Source organism: Cervus elaphus, chromosome 6 (genome assembly GCF_910594005.1).
Source record: "Cervus elaphus chromosome 6, mCerEla1.1, whole genome shotgun sequence".
Lineage (NCBI taxonomy): Eukaryota > Metazoa > Chordata > Mammalia > Artiodactyla > Cervidae > Cervus > Cervus elaphus.
The window spans coordinates 19093410-19111486 of record NC_057820.1 but is presented as its reverse complement, the minus strand read 5'-3'; the positions used below and the strand labels follow the sequence as shown (position 1 = coordinate 19111486).

The following is an 18077-nucleotide window of genomic DNA, read 5'->3' as shown; positions in this document are numbered from 1 at the left end:
CATAAATTACCCATTAATTACCAATGGAAACATAGTAATCTTACCATAAAGAAACAGGGTGGACACTACCTTAGCTAAGCAATTTATGTTCATACCACCAATATTATGACACAGTGATATCATGGGCCTCTTGTCTGATGCTAGAACACAAGATCATTAATGTAGCATTCCTGCCCCAAGTGCCCAATCTGAGTTAAGTTATGAGAAAACTTGAGCAAACCAAAAATAAGCAGTATTCTGCAAAATAACTGGTCTGCATACTTCAAAAAATGTCTAACTTCAAAGACCAAGGAACTATTCCAAATGAAAGGGACTAAAGGGACAGGTCAACTCACTGTCATGTAGGATCTTGAACTGGTTCCTGGGCTAGAACCCTGGATACAGTACTGTATCAACATTAAATTTCCCTGGTGTTGGTACAAGCATTGTGTTACTGTGAAATGTCTTTCCCATTAGGAAATGCACACTGAAATATTTAGGGATGAAGAGGCATGAAGTTGACAGCTTACTTGCAAAGGATTCATGAAAAAAATAACACAGAAGAATGCATACTCTACACATATACAAAGAAAGAAAGAGAATAATAAGGCAAATGAAGCAATATATTAACAATGAGTGAATCTGGGTGAAGGGTACACAGGAGTCCTTCATAACGTTTTTGCAACTTTTTTGTCAGTTTGAAATTATTTCAAAATAAAAAGTTAAACTTACAAAGAAAAAATGTCAACGGCATCTCTCTTAAAAACCTCAGTTTCCCCCTTTCACCCCATTCCTACTCCACCACCCTTGTTCAGACTTCCATCAGTTTACCTGGACTCCTGGAAGGGCCTCCTGCCTCTAGTCCTTTCTCTTCCACAACACATTTGATAAAGTGTGATCACACTTCACATACTCATTCTCCCCAAATATCTATCGCTCTCTTGCTTCTGATTTGACAACTTCACCATATCACTTTTCTCATCAAGCCTAAACATTTCTTCTTAGCAATCAAATAACTTCAACTGGCCTGATTATTATCTTTCCCACTTTCCCACTTTCTTTAGTTTGACAAATATTTACTGAATGTTGGTATGTGCTAGAAGATAAAGAAGGAACAAGACAATCAAGGCTATGTCATCAAGGAGTTTACATTTTATGGAGGCATAAACATAAATCAAATCATTTCAGATTGGAATTAGTCCCATGAAGCAGATAAGTATGGGGAGATAAAAGGACGACATTGAGATAGGCAAAGGCTTTCTAATCAGATAATCTTGTTGTTCAGTCGCCCAGTGGTGTCCGAGTCTTTGCAACCCCATGGACTGCAGCCGGCCAGGCCTCCCTGTCCCTCACCATCTCCCGAAGTTTGCCCAAGTTCATGTCCATTGCACTGGACATATATTCTTAGGCTGGGGGAGAGGGCGGGAATGAAACAGGGAAGAAGGAATTGTCTCAGGGAGAGGAAAGGAGTTGGCACAGCCCAGGAGTTAAGAGAAGACCGGCATGTCTGATGGGTGGGGTGCAAGGGAGGTGCAAGATGAGATCTGAGAAGTATTGCGATATAATAAAGATATACCTGTCCCCAGTGGTTCCTGGCAGAGAGCTTCAAAATCTGTTGGAATTTCCTAAACGATAGAAGTGATTTTACTGCATTAATTAGTTGACTCAGCAGGGACCACTGGATAGCTTTAGGATTGGGGCTGGTCACCAGAAAGATCAAGCATGTGATTAGAGTGCTGGCACTTCGGGAGGAGAAGGGGACCAGAGATAGAGTTTGGTAACATGGCCAATGATTTAATCAACCAAGCCTTTGTAATGAAACTCCAGTAAAAGCTCTGATGCTGAGGTTCAGAGGAACTCCCCGGCTGGTGAACCCATGGATAGGCAGGCAAAGTGAGGTCCCTGACTCCATGGGGAGAGGTGAGGAAGCTCTGCATGAGGAATCCTCCCAGACCTCCCACTGCGTGTCTGTTCCACTGGGTTGGTTCTAATTTGTACCCTTTATAACAAAACTGTAAGAGTAAGTATAGCCCTTTCTCTAGTTCTGTGAGTTGTTCTAGCAAATTATTAAACCTGAGGGAATTGTGGCAAGCCCTGAATCTGTAGGTATGAGGGGTCTGGAGACCCCTGCTTGTGGCTGGCATATGAAGTAGGAGCACCCATATGGAAGACTGGGGCTTTCCCTTGTGTTGTTTTTTGACTTAAGTTACTAAGTCTGACCCTTTGTGACCCCATGGACTGCAGCACACCAGGCTTCCCTGTCCTTCACTATCTCCCTGAGTTTGCTCAAACTCATGTCCATTGAGTCAGTGATGCCATCCAATCATCTCATCCTCTGCCCCCTCCCCTTCTTTTCCTGCCCTCAATCTTTCCCAGCATCAGGGTCTCTTCCAATGAGTCAGCTCTTTGCATCAGGTAGCCAAAGTATTGGAGCTTCAGTTTCAGCATCAGTCCTTCCAATGAATATTCAGGATTGATTTTTTTAGGGTTGACTGGTTTGATCTCCTTGCTGTTCAAGGGACTCTCAAGAGTCTTCTCCAACACCACAGTTCAAAAGCATCAACTTTTTGGTGCTCAGCCTTCTTTAAGGTCCAACTCTCACATCCGTACATGACTACTGGAAAAACCATAGCTTTGACTAGATGGACCTTTGTCAGCAAAGTGGTGTCTCTCCTTGTGTATCTGAAGCCAACGCGAGTGGTTAGTATTAGAATTATATTGAAGTGCACCCATGTGGAGTGGAAAAAACATTGGTGTATAATAGCCTGACTGCACCAGGCTATCTATGTCATGATAACAAGGTTGGATTTCACTTCAAAGGCACCGCTCAGTCACTCAAAGATTTTCTTTTCTTGTTAGAGAGTGGTTTCATTTTCAGTAAGTTCTGTGTGGCTGCGGTATGGAGGGGGTCAAGTGCTGGAGGAGGAAGACACGTGTGTGGGGTTTTTGCAGGAGTCCAGGCTGAGCTAGAGAGTGGCAAACATGAGAAGCACACAGATACAAGATAAAACTGTGCAGCAGAACCTAAAGAGATGGGCTAAAATATAGGGTGAGGGATGATTAGGGAGCTAGAGAAATCATGGAAGACATCCAGATTTCTGACGGGGAAAGCTAGGAGAGTAGTTTCGGGGAGAGAATGGAGTAACAGCTTTGATTCAAGGCACGTTGGTTTTAAGATGCCTCAGACACATCTGGTGAGAGATGCCATACAGTCTGGTGAGAGATGCCATACATCTGCAATGCGCCACACCAGATTTTTCTTCAATCAGACGGATGTTCTACTACTCAGGGACTCGACGCAGTGTATCACAATCATTTCTCTCTCAGTGCTGTGTTATGCTAAGTCGTTTCTGTCACGTCTGACTCTGTGTGACTCTATGGTTGGCAACCTGCCAGGCTCCTCAGTCCATGGGATTTTTCCAGGCAAGAATACTGGAGTGGGTTGCCATGCCCTCCTCCAGGGGATCTTCCCAAAGTGAGTGAAGTGAAAGTCGCTCAGTCGTGTCTGACTCTTTGCCATCCCATGGACAAGCCCATGGAATTCTCCAGGCCAGAATACGGGAATGGGTAGACTTTAGCTTCTCCAGGGGATCTTCCAAACCCAGGAATTGAACCCAGGTCTCCCACATTGCAGGCCGATTCTTTACCAGCTGAGCCACAAGGGAAGCCCAACCCAGGGATCAAATCTGCCTCTCTTACGTCTCCCTTTCAAAGTTGGGTTCTTTACCACTAGCGCCACCTGAGAAGCCCTTCTCTCTCTATTGTTGCTCAAATGTTTCCCTATCTTCCCCTGCTTCTTCCTTGCCATTGCAAATCCTTTTCACCTTTTGAGTTTTCAGCTCAAAACTTTCCTTCTGCATTAGGCTTTATCCTAATACCCTAACCCATACTCCTATTTTTGCAGCCCTAAGAGTCAGTTTGAAGCTTTCAAGCAACTTAATGCCACATCATCTGGATAGAGTCCTTCTTCATTATACATGAACCTAGCCTGCTCTAGCAGATCATAAGTTTCTCATGACAAGGGCCATTTCATTTTCATAGTCTGTGTTCTGCATCAGCACATAATGGTTTATGCATCTTTAAATTCAAAGAGAATTAACTAGCAGATTTACACAAAAAACTCTAAAGAATAAATAGGAGAAGATAAAGGGTAATCAAATGTGTTTGCCTTGCAAAAGAGCTTTTAAAAGGCAAAAAATTTCCTCCGGCATATGAAACTATAAATTTTACTGCTAATTAAAATTCTTGACTCAATGACTTCTGTAGCTATTGTACCTCTGGAGCTTAATAAAGCATATAAAACAGCATCCTTGAGACATTCCTATAACAAGAGCTCTGGTTGGCACTAGAAGGAACTAGAACAGTATGATTGAAAAGCCTGAACTTTAATAAACAAGAACCAGAGATGAAAAACAGCTCAGAGTCTATGGGGATCAGGTGGGGGATGCAGCTAATGGAAGGCTCCAAAGTAGCTGTTAGCTCTAGCTTTATTTAGCATCTTCATTAATAACTGGGAACAAGCCGTACACATTTAATAACATTTTTGGTTGGTGCCAAATTAGAGGGTGCTGCAGACATCATTGAGGGAACGAGAAATAACACAGATGGATCTAAAGAGGTTAGAAATAGGAAAAGAAATGATCACAATGAGATTTGATTTAGGCAAAATGCAAATGAAGGCAGCTGGGAGAGAAATCATCCAAAATGCAAAATAATCAGTGGGTTGGGAAACCTAGAAAGCAGCAACATAAGAGCGTCTGGCAGGAGAGCAGGAATAAGGAATAAGCAGTGACAATCTGCTGGCTCAGCCCCAAGGCTTGGTGGCAGGTACGGAAAGAAATGGCTTGTCAAGGAACTGCACTATGACACAGCCTCCTTCAACACCCACCAGCATTTTTTGGAGACAGTGTGGAAACTATAAACAAAAATAAGTATGATATTTGGCCCTTTGTTTATCAGTTGTTGGAGAAGGACATGGCAACCCACTCCAGTATTCTTGCCTGGAGAATCCCCATGGACGGAGGAGCCTGGCGGGCTACCGTCCACAGGGTTGCAAAGAGTCGGACACAACTGAGAGACTCAGCACTTTTCAGTTGTTAGGAAAGGGATACGACTGTTTTTAATGTCCCTCAGCTTCAAACTTTTGTGGTTTCAGAAGAGACTGGCAGGGGGGAGTGGAGGTGGGGAGAGAGGGTAGGGACAGAATACTGTTAAGATGCCCTGTCTCTGCACTTTTAAACATCTTAGGTGTGAAAAGAAGAGAGAAACATTTCGCTTGAAAATATGTTTCAGGATAGATTGCAAATGGACAGAACTGCATGTGAAGTTCATCTTAAAAGTATCTTTCATTGCAGATGTGGAGCCAAATTCACAGGTGTAAGTAAAAATCTGGTGGCTATTTGTTTGCAAAGATACCCTCAACTTTACCAAGTGTTTCTTTCAATAAAAACTCTCTGTATGCCTTGAAAGTCTGTCATTATTTGCTTACAAAATTTAATCACCTTGAAATGCTTAGGAACACATCTGTAGTACAAAGAGGGTAAGATTTTATAAAAAGTCTCTGCTATATTTGGGAAGGATAACACAAGAGACCAGACTAGTCTTATTGGTTGGCATGTCCGTCTACAGTTACTCTCTCTCTTCTCAGGCCACCTCAGGCAATTACCTTTTCCTTCCCTTGAGATGGTTTCCCTCACATAACCTGTTTCCACTGACCTAGATCCATAACAAAGAAGGAGGTGAAGCATCTTAGGCAGGCAGAGCCATCTTAATCTCTACCTTAAATGGTAGATTTTTCATGGCAGGAAATATGTAGTTTATCCTACCAGGAAGGAAGGAAAATGCTGAGCCCCATGCAGTAGCCCTGGAAGAATTTCTTCTCTTTTCTGCCTCCCACCTCCTCCCCGTCATCTCTTGGAGTGTCTCTTGATCCTGATGGAGTCACAAAGCAGCATGTATATAACAGTGCTTTGACGAATCCACATATCACCAGAGACAATTGCCATTTCCTCCTCCAGGGGATCTTCCTGACCCAGGGATTGAACCCGCATCTCCTGCTGTTCCTGCATTGGCAGGCAGAATCTTTACCACTGAGCCACCCGGGAAGCCCTATTTCTACTTGACACCAGAGGTGACTGGGAGGACAAGATGCCCTCCAAGAAGGAGATGGTGTGAGGCAGGCATGTGAGTCATCTAAAACCACACCAGGAAGTCTTCTCTGGGCACTGGGGTCAGGACCACTTCTGCGCTGGCTATTGACACAGTGTGAGGACAACCAACCACATTCACCCATCTCAACAGAAGAAGGAGAACCTGTTTCTGCCATGTGGAAGACAGGTTGTGTATCTGAAACTTAAGGTAGCTGGTAGGGAAGGCGGTAGAACCTGAAAGAGGAGCTCGGCATTGACAGTCAGGACCCAAGAGCCATGTAAGCTTCAGGATTCTTGAGCCTGTGGCATGCTCTGGGGTTTTCTTCTCCTTCTAACCAACAGTCACTGCATGCTGCTGCTAACACCCCGAGTCATCCTCGAGGGCACTGCCTCACATGCAGTCTCCCTCCTCGACACGCACACCCCAGAGAGACCCAGCCTCAGGAGTGGGTCCCCGGTCTACGGCCATACCACCCTGAACGCGCCCGATCTCGTCTGATCTTGGAAGCTAAGCAGGGTCAGGCCTGGTTAGTACTTGGATGGGAGGAGTGGGTCCCTGATCCTGAATCTGGTACAACCTCTTTGGGGTCCCATGACGGCGGCCTGAGGCTCATATGTGTCATCAAAACGCATGAGGCATGTGGCTCCACTGCCTAAAAGCTTGCAGTGCCTTCCCGGTGCTTTATTTAATTTTTTTTGGCTATGTCACATGGCATGTAGCATCTAAGTTCCCCAACCAGGGATTGAACCCATGCCCCCTGCATTGGAAGCACAGAGTCTCAGCTACTGGACCAATGGGGAAGTGCCCCCAGGGCTTTTAGAATAACATCCAAATTCCTTGCCACTCCTGGCAGAGCCCTGCACTGGTGTGGCCCAGCCCTCCTCTCTAGCCTCTCCTATGATCACCTTCTCCCTCACTCACGTGGAACAGTCACACGGGCCATCTGGCTCCTCCTTGAACGTACCATACTTGTTCTCACTTTTGACTCCTTCTATCTGGAATGCTCTTCCCCTACCTGTTCCCTCCCTCAGGTCTCAGTTCTCATGTCACCCGCTAAGTGACAATCTCCCTCACCATTCTCTCTAAAGGAGTCACCCTCCCTGGCATTCTTTATCATACATTGTGTTTCAATTCTTCGGCTCTTCTCTCTTTCTAAATAAACTTGTTTATTCATTGCTCGTTGGGCTTATCTTGTGGCTCAGCTGGTAAAGAACCCGCCTGCAATGTGGGAGACCTGGGTTCGATCCCTGGGATGGAAATATCCCCTGGAGAAGGGAAAGGCACTCCAGAATTCTGGCCTAGAGAATTCATCTCTTTCTGAATAAGCCTGTTTATTCCTTGCTTGTTTATTTGCTTTCTCTCCCACTGGAATATACATGTTCATGAGAACAGAGACCTTGGCCTCTTCTTCTCCAGTGCTGGAAATGACGTTTGGCACAAGCATCTGCCAAATGAAGGATAAATAGACATGTGAATGCTGGGAGAGGCATGAGGGCACTGCAGTGAGAGGGTGACCTCTACAGTCAAGGTGCCTGCACGTGAATTCCCCTTCTGTCGCTTAAATTTCTATGTCCTTGGACAGATTACATAGCCTCTTTCAATGTTTTCATCTATCAAACGAGGAAAAGAACAGTATCTACTTTGTACGGGTATTGTCAGATGACTAAAACACTTAATGAAGTGCTGGTATGTAGTCAGTGCTCAGTAACTGCTGTTGTTTTGTGGTTATATCATTGCCAAAGTTCATGGCCCATGACTCTGAGATTCACTTGACCGTATTTACGGATCACACTGCAACTTCCACTTTCTGGTCTGACATGTAAAGGGCTTGGAAGTTATTTACTCTTATCTTTTGTAACAAGAAAGAAAAAAACCCAGTAAACTGAAAATCAACAAGTCTTCTTAGATCTACCAGAAAATTGAGGCCACAGGGCAAACTGCTGGACCAAAAGCTAGACAGACAGACAGACAGACAGAATCACAGCCTAGATGGACAGACAGAATCACCCACTAGCAGGAGCAGAGGCCAGGAGGAAAAGCCTGCAGCTGGCAGCAGCCTGGCAGGAATACTTTAAGCTGTAATTGACGAATTGCTGGAGGTTTAGTGTGGGCGAGCTTGAGAGTGAAAAGCTCATGGGGGGTCCAGTCCAGGCACCCCCACACTTTCATGAATCTTCCCTCCAGGAGCCCTACCAAGTTCTCACTATGATCAACCAAGAAAAATCCCCTTGCTCTTCCAGCAGGAGGAGAAAAGTAAACATTTTGAAATACAAGACAGAGCTCTCTGTTGCCCTTAGCAAGATCTGTTCTTAAGAGAAATTATTTCAGCAGAGCTTAATCAACCAGGATTTTACCAAAACCTGACTAATCTGGGGGCGGGGGAGGGAAATACTCAGCTCCAGGTCAATGGAAGACTGGGACCTAATCATGGGATGGAGGAGGTGTTCCCTCAAAGGATTTTGTACAACAGGGGATTCAGCTGAAAGAACTGAAAGCCTTAACTACTGTTTAAGAAGTCTCTAGGAAAACCCAGCAACGCAGGGACAAAAAGAAGGCCACTAGAGGAAATTTTAGCTTCAACACTACAGATGCAGCACACAGTAACACAGCCTAATTCCTAGCCAGATAAACAAAAAACTTCACACTAAAACCTTATTTCCCCAGTTCCTGTTACCCAGTACATCACGTCCAGCTCTTCACAAAAAATTACAGAATACGTCAAAAAGCAAAAAATACTATCTTAAAAGAAAAAGCAAGCATCAGAACCAGACTCAGATATGAGAGAGATGTTGGAGTTATCAGACTGGCTATTTAAAATAATTACAATTGATGTGCTAAGGACTCTAATAGAAAAAGTGAACCACATGCAAGAACATACGGATATTACAAGCAGAGAGATGGAAAGTCTAAGAAAGAATAAGAAGAAACCAACAGAAGTCAGAAAAACTGTAACAAATGAAGAATATCTGTGATTGGCTCATCACTAGACTGGGCATGGCTAAGGAGAGAATCACTGAACTTAAAGACATATCAACAGCAGTCTCCCCAAACTGAAATGAGAAGAGAAAAGATGTAATAGAGCATCTGAGAACTGTGGGACCATTATAAACGGTGTAAGTTGTCTGTAATGGGAATACCAAAAGGAGAAGGAAGGAAAGAAAGGAGGGAAGGCGGGAAGGTGGGAAAGAGCAAAAGAGGGTGGGCAGGAGAGAAGAAGGAACAAACAGTAGAAATATTTGAAGTAATAATGGCTGAAAGAGATGTTTCTAAATTAAAGACAGACACCAACTGATCTAGGAATTTCAGAGAGCAAGCACTAAGCAGGATAAATAGCAAAAAATCTATTGTTGAGCATATCATATTCAACTGGAAAAAAATCAAAGACAAAACGAAAATCTTGAAAAAAACCCGAGTGAGGGAAAAAACCACCTTACCTGTAGAGAAGTGAGGATAAGAATTACACCAGGTATACCAGGCTCCTCTTAAGAAACATATCAGCAAGAAGAAAGTGGAGTAAACTATTATAAATGTTGAAAGAAAAGTCCACATATTTGAATTCTGTACTCAGAAAGTTATTCTTCAAAAGTGAAAGGGAAATAAAGACTTTCTTAGACAAACAAAAATTGAAGAAATTTCTCACTGGTAGATCTGCCTGGTAAGAAATGAAATTCTTTACAGAGAAGGAAAATGGCCCAGGTTGGAAACTCAGATCTACACAAAGAAAGCATATTAGAGAATGAATAAATGAAGGTAAAATAAAATCTTCAAATTTTATTATGCTTAATTGATCTAATAGACAATAATTGACTTGCAATAATAATAGCAAAAATAAAATTGGTGATTATAGCTTATGGATGTATGAAATGAATGATAGTGATGTCATAAGGAACAAGAAAGAGGAAGTGGGAATATTAGCACAGTACCATGAAATGGTACAGTGTTATCTGAAAGTGGACTTGGATTAGCTTTAGATGTATTTTGCAAACTCTAGAGCAACGACTAAAAGAATTTGAAAAGGAGTATAATCGACATATCAAGAGAGGAAAGAAAATAGAATCCTGTAAAATGTTCAAATAAAACCAGGGAAGACAAAAAAATGACTGGAAGACAAAAGAAAGAAACAAAAGAACAAGGGCAATGAATAGCAAACAGAAATATGGTAGATATTAATTCACATATATTAATAATCACTTTGAGTGTGAATGGTCTAAATATATCAATTAAAAGACAGGGACTACATGTAACTCCATGGCTGATTCATGTCAATGTATGACAAAACCCACTGCAATGTTGTGAAGTAATTAGCCTCCAACTAATAAAAATAAATGAAAAAAAAAAAAAAAAGACAGGGACTCAAAAAGAAAAAGACAGGGACTGTTGGGGTGGATAAAAGAATAAGATCCAACTAAAAGTCGTTTACAAATCACACTGTTGAGCATCACAAAAGAACATCCATGTGTAAGCCAAGGGTCAGGAGACTTAAGTTTCAGTCTAGTCTATCCACTAACTAGTTTGTGACCTTCAACAAGTCCCTGATATTCTTTCAGTTTAGTTCAGTTGCTCAGTCATGTCTGACTCTTTGCGACCCCATGGACTGCAGCAGGCCAGGCTTCCTGTCCATCACCAACTCCCGGAGCTTACTCAGACTCATGCCCATTGAGTTGGTGATGCCATCCAACCATCTCATATTCTGTCATCCCCTTCTCCTCCTGCTTTCAATCTTTCCCAGCATCAGGGTCTTTTCCAAAGAGTCAGTTCTTCAAATCAGGTGGCCAAAGTATTGGAGCTTCAGCTTCAGCATCAGTCCTTCCAATAAATATTCAGGACTGATTTCCTTTAGGATGGACTGGTTTGATCTCTTTGCTGTCCAAGGGACTTTTCAGCATCACAGTTCAAAAGCATAAATTCTTTGGCACCCAGCTTTCTTTATAGTCCAACTCTCACATCCAAACACAACTACTAGAAAAACCACAGCTTTGACTATAGCTTTTTTTTTCCTACACAAAATGATGATGAAGGATGTGCGCACATCTTCGCCTTTGAGCACTCCAAAACTGCAGCTCACTGCTGAACAATCATTAACAGGAGAAAGTTGGATCCCACCAAAAAAACATACCCACATCCAAGGGCAAAGGATAAGCCCCAACAAGACGGTGAAAGTCGCTCAGTGTATCCAACTCTTTGTGACCCCATGGAGTTAGTCTATGGAATTCTCCAGGCCAGAATACTGGAGTGGGTAGCCTTTCGCTTCTCCAGGGGATCTTCCCAACCCAGGGATCAAACCCAGGTCTCCCATATTGCAGGCGGATTCTTTACCAGCTGAGCCACAAGGGAAGCCCAAGAATACTGGAGTGGGTAACCTATCCCTTCTCCAGCAGATCTTCCCGACCCAGAAATCAAACTGGGGCCTCCTGCATCGCAGGTGGATTCTTTACCAACTGAGATATGAAGGAAGCCCATCAACAAGATGGTAGGCAGGGCAAAAGTGCATTTAAAATCAAACCCCAAGGGTGAAACAGATCACCAGCCCAGGTTGGATGCATGAGACAAATTAAATGTTCAGGGCTGGTGAACTGGGAAGACCCAGAGGGATGGGATGGGGAGGGAGGCGGGAGGGGGGATCGGGACGGGGAACACATGTAAATCCATGGCTGATTCATGTCGATGTACGGCAAAAACCACTACAATACTGTAAAGTAATTAGCTTTCAACTAATAAAAATAAATGAAAAAAAAAAAAACCTGGAAAAAAAAAAATCAAACCCCATACCCACTGCCTCTCTTTATCTTTCCATAAAACAGGAGGACATAGGCCAAATCCCTGTAGTTCCCTTACAGATTGAAATCCAGTGCCTCTCTACTAGGGTCTGATGAGTAAATGTGGACAGTAAGGGAGGGGACTAAAGCATCTACAGGTGCTTTTGGTTGGATTGCGGTCACAACAGACCCAGCTGCAGCCAGCAGGGGTTTGTGTGCATGAACACGACAGCCCAAATCCAAAGTTGTGGGTACTCTGTGAAAACCAAACTCTTGGAGACCACTGGATGGCAGGAATCCCTCACTCACGTCCATAGTTGACTGGAGAAAATTATAAGAAGTTCACAAGCAACCTTTTGAGTGACTTATATCCTACTGGTAAGGAAGGAGAGTCCCTTGGACTGCAAGGAGATCAAACCAGTCAGAAACGACTGAGCGACTGAAGTGGAGGAAGGAGAACAAGCCAGACAGGAATTCATGGGGTCTTTGCTGAATGCAAGGGTATGGAGGGGACAGAGGATTATTACAGCCCCTTATCTGGCATTCCTTGCCCATCATCATCTTTTCAGATTCAGCTTTCCCACTACTGCCCTCTCCCCCATACACAAGTCCTCTGCAGAAGAAAGAGAAAAAGAAGTTTCGAACATTTCAGTCATATTTTTAAGATTGCTCTTGATTATCAAGATCTCATTGGCAGCATCTAGCAAAAGCCCTGTTGATCCTCAAACAGAGATAACCATGGCATGACTTGTCTATTTTGGCCAAAGGCATGACTATTCTTATGGAAGAAAGCAGAAGAGAATCTTTGAAATGAGCTTTTAAAATGCAAGGGGACATCAAAGGGAAACTGAATCAATGATGCTGCAATAAGTTAAAGTTGTAGGCCAATACTCTAGACTGGGAGATCACAGCACACTTTTTTTAATTTTCCCAGGTGGTTCTCTTCCTAAGGTTAAGTGGCCTGAATCAACTGCATTCTTTCCTCTGACTCAGGCATTATATTGAATCTGGCCCTTTGCTGATCTTACGGAAGACACTGTTCATCTAGGTCAAAGTGCCATTGTTACAAAATGGCAGACACCAAAAGCACCTACATTTCCACTGGGAAACATCTCATTAGATGGAAACCTACATAAAGGCAAGGTTTGTAACCACGTTTGCAATCACTGTATCCAGTGTGCCTAGTTCAGTGCCTGCCACATAACAGGTGCTCAGTAAGTACATGCTGAATTAATGAAGAAATCCACTACAGATGTGGGCCTGGAAGAAGCATGCATACATAATTCAAATTTGATGATTTCTAAAAATACTTTGTTGTTTTTTCAGTTGCTAAGTCGTGTCTGACTCTTTGCAACCCCATGGACTGCAGCATGCCAGGATTCCCTGTCTTTCACTATCTCCTGGAGTTTGCCCAAATTCATGTCCATTGAGTTGGTGATGCTATCCAACCATCTCTTCCTCCGTCACCCCTTTCTCCTCCTGCCCTCAATCTTTCCCAGCATCAGAGTCGGCTCTTTGCATCAGGTGGCCAAAGTATTGGAGTTCCAGCTTCAGTATCAATCTTTAATGAATATTCAGGACTGATTTCCTTTAGAATTGACTGGTTTGACCACCGTGATGTCCAAGGGACTCTCAAGAGTCTTCTCCAGCACCACAGTTCAAAAGCAACAATTCTTCGGTGCTCAGCCTGCCTTATCGTCCAACTCTCATACCCATACATGACTACTGGAAAAACCATAGCTTTGATTACATGGACCTTTGTTGGCAAAGTGATGTCTCTGCTTTTTAATATGCTGTCTAGGTTTGTCATAGCTTTCCTTCTAAGGAGCAAGCATCTTTTAATTTCCTGGCTGCAGTCACAGTCTTCAGTGATTTTGGAGCCCAAGAAAATGAAATCTGTCCTTGCTTCCACTTTTCCTCTTCTATTTGCCATGAAGTGATGGGACTGGATGCCATGATCTTAGTTTTTTGAATGTTGAGTTTTAAGCCAGCTTTTTCCACTCTCCTCTTTTACCCTCATCTATTATTTCATTTAACAGTCACTGAATATTTTCTGTGTGATAGGTACTGAAATACAGAAATGAGTAAGATGGTTGCCAATTCTCAAAAAGAAGACTGGAACAATATTCACTGAGTGCTACTATTAGCTAGGCACTTATTCATTATTTCATCCTCCCAATAACTGTGTGAGGTAAATATCATTACACCTCTCACTCACCTTTTCCAGATAAAGGAACAGAGACATTAACAAAAGCCTACATCCAGCAAATGGCAAAGCCAAGAATTTATTCAATGGCCTGGATACTTCCTTTGACAATATATTTTCTCTTCACAGTAAATTTAAAATCACAGTGTGATGTTCTCTATGTGATGTTTTGTTAAGGAAACTTAAGTTTTTAAAAACTGAGTTACAAACACGTTTTCCAAGTTTCATTTGGAAAAAGAGGTTTAGGCTCTAGACTTCAAGTTATTTATGTTGGAAAACATTCTAGTAATAGAGGTGCTTTGTAACTACATGAAGGCTTGAAGGCTTCACGTAGTTGAAGGCTAAAAATAATAAATTGCTTGAACAAAATAAATGAAAATTGAGTTAAGTCCTGAATAGCATCTAAGACCTAAATCAGTGAGTTTCTAAATTATAATTATCATAACTCATTGTTCGGGTAAACAAAGCCCAATACTGAACTAAGATGGCTGAATTCAGAGTGAAGGGCAGCATAGTTCCCACTGCCAACAGTGAACAAAAAGGACGTGGAACTGAGAAGCCGCCAGCTGCTCCTCTGTGCAAACAGCTTCCTCCCGGGACCCTGGTGCTTATTCCCAACTGCACTTGAATTGTTCAGTAGATATTCATAATACTAACTGTGATCCCTAAGTGATGTATTCTGCTAGATCCTTTTTGCTTTATAAATGCACAAACAGGAGGGAAGCCTGAATTGGGAAATGAATTCTTAAGACACAAGAACAACTTAGAGAAATATTCAAGGTCAGGCTGTCTTGGTAGGGATGGGATGCCCATTGTACAGGTGGCCACCTGACCTGCACATCTGAGGGTCAGAGAGAGACTTCCGGGTCACCTGTCTCCCTGGGTCCTAAAGCAGATTGGGGAATCACCATTTCTTCCCAATAGATTGAAAATACACAGGGCCTGAAATCATCTGTCCTCATAATATGGGCAGAAATTTTGAAAGCAAGTTATTCTCACCTACCCTGTTTGGATCAGATGAGGAACTGGGAAAACAGAGATTCATGATCAATCCAAAATTCCAGCAGCTCAGAAAGTGCCTGCGGTGGTGGGAAACAGTCTAGGATAGGCAAATTCTTCAAGTATATGGCCCAATCCTAGTTGCAGTCATGACCTCTCTTACATTTGTGTCATGATTTCATAACGACTCTGAAATTGAAGTCATATTCTTATATTTACAGATGAAGAAACTGGAGATGAATGAATCAAAGCTAGCAACCATGAGAGTCACTCAGTCATGTCTGACTCTTTTGTGACCCCATGGACTGCAGCCTGTCAGGCTCCTCTCTCTATGGAATTCTCCAGGCAAGAATACTGGAGTGGGTAGCCATTCTCTTATCCAGGGACTCTTTCCAGCCCAGGGATCAAATCTGGGTCTCCTGCATTGCAGGTGGATTCTTTACCATCTGAGCCACCAGGGAAGCCCAGCAACCATCAGAGTTAGAATTAAATCTTGAGTCTTCCTAATCCACACTGAGTAACAGACTTTTCACCACAAACCTAAAGCATGACCTCAAGAATATGTGTTGTAGGAGCAACGACTTTGGAGTTAGACCTGCATTGGCCTTTCTAGATGTACCATTTTTTAGCCATATAATTAGGAAAGTTCTTTAACATCATGAAGCCTTAGTTTCCTCATCTGTAAAATGGGGACATGCATTACACCTAGCTCGTGGGGTTATGGTGAGGATCAAAGGCATATCATATGCATATAGCACACTCAGCATAGAAACTGACCCTCATTACAGCCAGACAGATGTTGAGGGTTTCAGGGTCATGTTTAGAGTATGGACTCTGGATGAAGGAATCTCCTTTCCTCCTCTGTAGTTCAGCATGCCTTGGGGCTTAAAACCCTCAGGGAATATTTTATAGTATCGAAAGCCACAAGAAGATAAAAACTGGACACAGGCAGCGAGTGCTTGGGCCTAGAATGGGTGTAGAGGATGTCCACTGTCCAGGAAGTGCGTCTGTGTCTCCTCCCACACTGCCGTCCGTGCCAAGTCCCTGAGAGCGAGGACCCTCCATTCCCACCTGGAAAGCCATGGAATTGGCAGCAGCCAGAAATATCCTCAGGGGCAGCTTGGCCTTGTAGGACCTGTGGCTCCACAAACGATGGGCACCAGCTGTCACGCCCAGAGCAGTCAGGAGGAAGCAGAAGTAGGCTGCAAGACACAAGCAAGGACAGAGTCAGCAGGTGACAGAGCTTTTGACCTCCCCCCAGCTTTTCTCTCTTCCGAATAGGGACCCATGCGGAATGATGTCAGAAGCATATGCAGCATGAAGAATCAATAACTTGGGAAAAGGCAGGCTTTTTTTTCATTGGTTTTTAGCTTTTCAGTACCAGAGAGACATAGAGAGACTTTTCCTAAGAAACTGGGAACTTGGAACAGCCATTTTTTCTATGTCAAAGGAATCTATTTCTTGCCAGTCTTGATACAAAATCACAGCCCTATTAGAGTGCATTTGTAATTCTTACGTGTCCACTCTTGGTAGAGCTGAAATAGATCTCTAATCTTGCTTCTTAATTGGCACCCATGCCAGGATGGCTCTTTTAAATGGCAGTGCCCATTTTCAGGGCTCTTCTAAATGGTTTGAAGGAACTCAGGCCAGACCTAAAAGCAATGAAGTCTGGCTCAGGGCCAGTAAGAATGAGACTAAAACTGACATCAAGGACAGCTGAGATTTGTCTTCTAGCACTCCTCACTTATACCATCACCATCACTATGACTGGGCTGGTAGAAATGGCCAGGTGGGGATCTAGTTATTTTTTAAAAAATTTATTGGAATATAATTAATTTACAGTGTTGTGTTAGTTTTAGGTATACAGGAAAACGAATCTGTTATGCAAATACATTGATCAACTCTCTTTTAGATTCTTTCCCCACATAGGCCATTACAGAGAATTGAATAGTGTCTGTGGTATACAGTAGGTCCTTACTAGTTATCTATTTTATTTATAGAAGTGTGTATGTGTCAATCCCAATCTTCCAATTTATCCTCCCTCTGCTTACCCCTCAGTAACCAGAAGTTTATTTTCTATATCTGTAATTTTATTTTGGTTTTATAGACAGGTTCACTCATAGCCTGTTTTTTTAGATTTCACATATAAGTGATATCATATGATATTTGTCTTTTTCTGTCTGACTTGCTTCACTCAGTTTAAGAATCTCTAGTTCTATCCATGTTGCTGCAAAATGCATTATTTTGGTCTTTTTTATGGCTGAGTAATATTCTATTGTATATATGTACCACATCTTCTTTATCCATTCCTCTGTTAATGGACATTTAGGTTGCTTCCAGGTCCTAGTTATTGTAAATAGTGATGCAGTGAACACCAGGGTGTATGTGTCTTTTCAAATTATGGTTTTCTCCAGATATATGCCCAGGAGAGGGGTTGCTGGATCATATGGCAGCTCTAGTTTCAGTTTTTTAAGTACCGTCCATACTGTTCTCCATAGTGGCTGCACTAGTTTACATTCCCACCAACAGTGTAGGAGGGTTCCCTTTTCTCCACACTGGGTGGGAATTTTCTTAAAGTCAGCCTACAGTGGAGCTTATTATCTGCCACACACTTAAATATATATAGTCCTCATAACATGTGTTAGCATCTCATTTTACAGCTGAGAAACTAAATCTCTGAGTTAACTCCTTCATATAAGCCAAAGTCAGCCTGGTTCTAAAGCCTCTGCCCAGAGACCCCACGCTGACCCCACGTGGTGGTGGTGATTTGTTCTTTGTACAAGACTTGGGAAAGGTTGAGTGCATGGTAGAAAGGAGACGAAAAATCACAATTCCTGAGATTATTTTCCTCTAGTAGTTTTAAAGCAATGTTCCCACAAAATGTTAAATGTCTTACTTGAATTATCTTATTAAAACATAGCAAACAAACCTTATAGGTCTATATTATTATTGGGTCAAAGGCTTAAAGAAGTTAACTAATTTCCCAG

The 18077-nt window shown here is 42.7% G+C and overlaps 1 protein-coding gene across 1 annotated transcript in view; it reads right to left on the bottom strand.

Moving 5' to 3' along the window:
* SCD5 (stearoyl-CoA desaturase 5) overlaps positions 1-18077 on the bottom strand; it is a 173189-nt gene that overhangs the window by 52360 nt on the left and 102752 nt on the right. The window contains exon 2 of the mRNA XM_043906356.1: positions 16162-16292. Within this exon, the coding sequence (XP_043762291.1) occupies positions 16162-16292 (131 nt within the window). The remainder of the gene's footprint in view (positions 1-16161; positions 16293-18077) is intronic.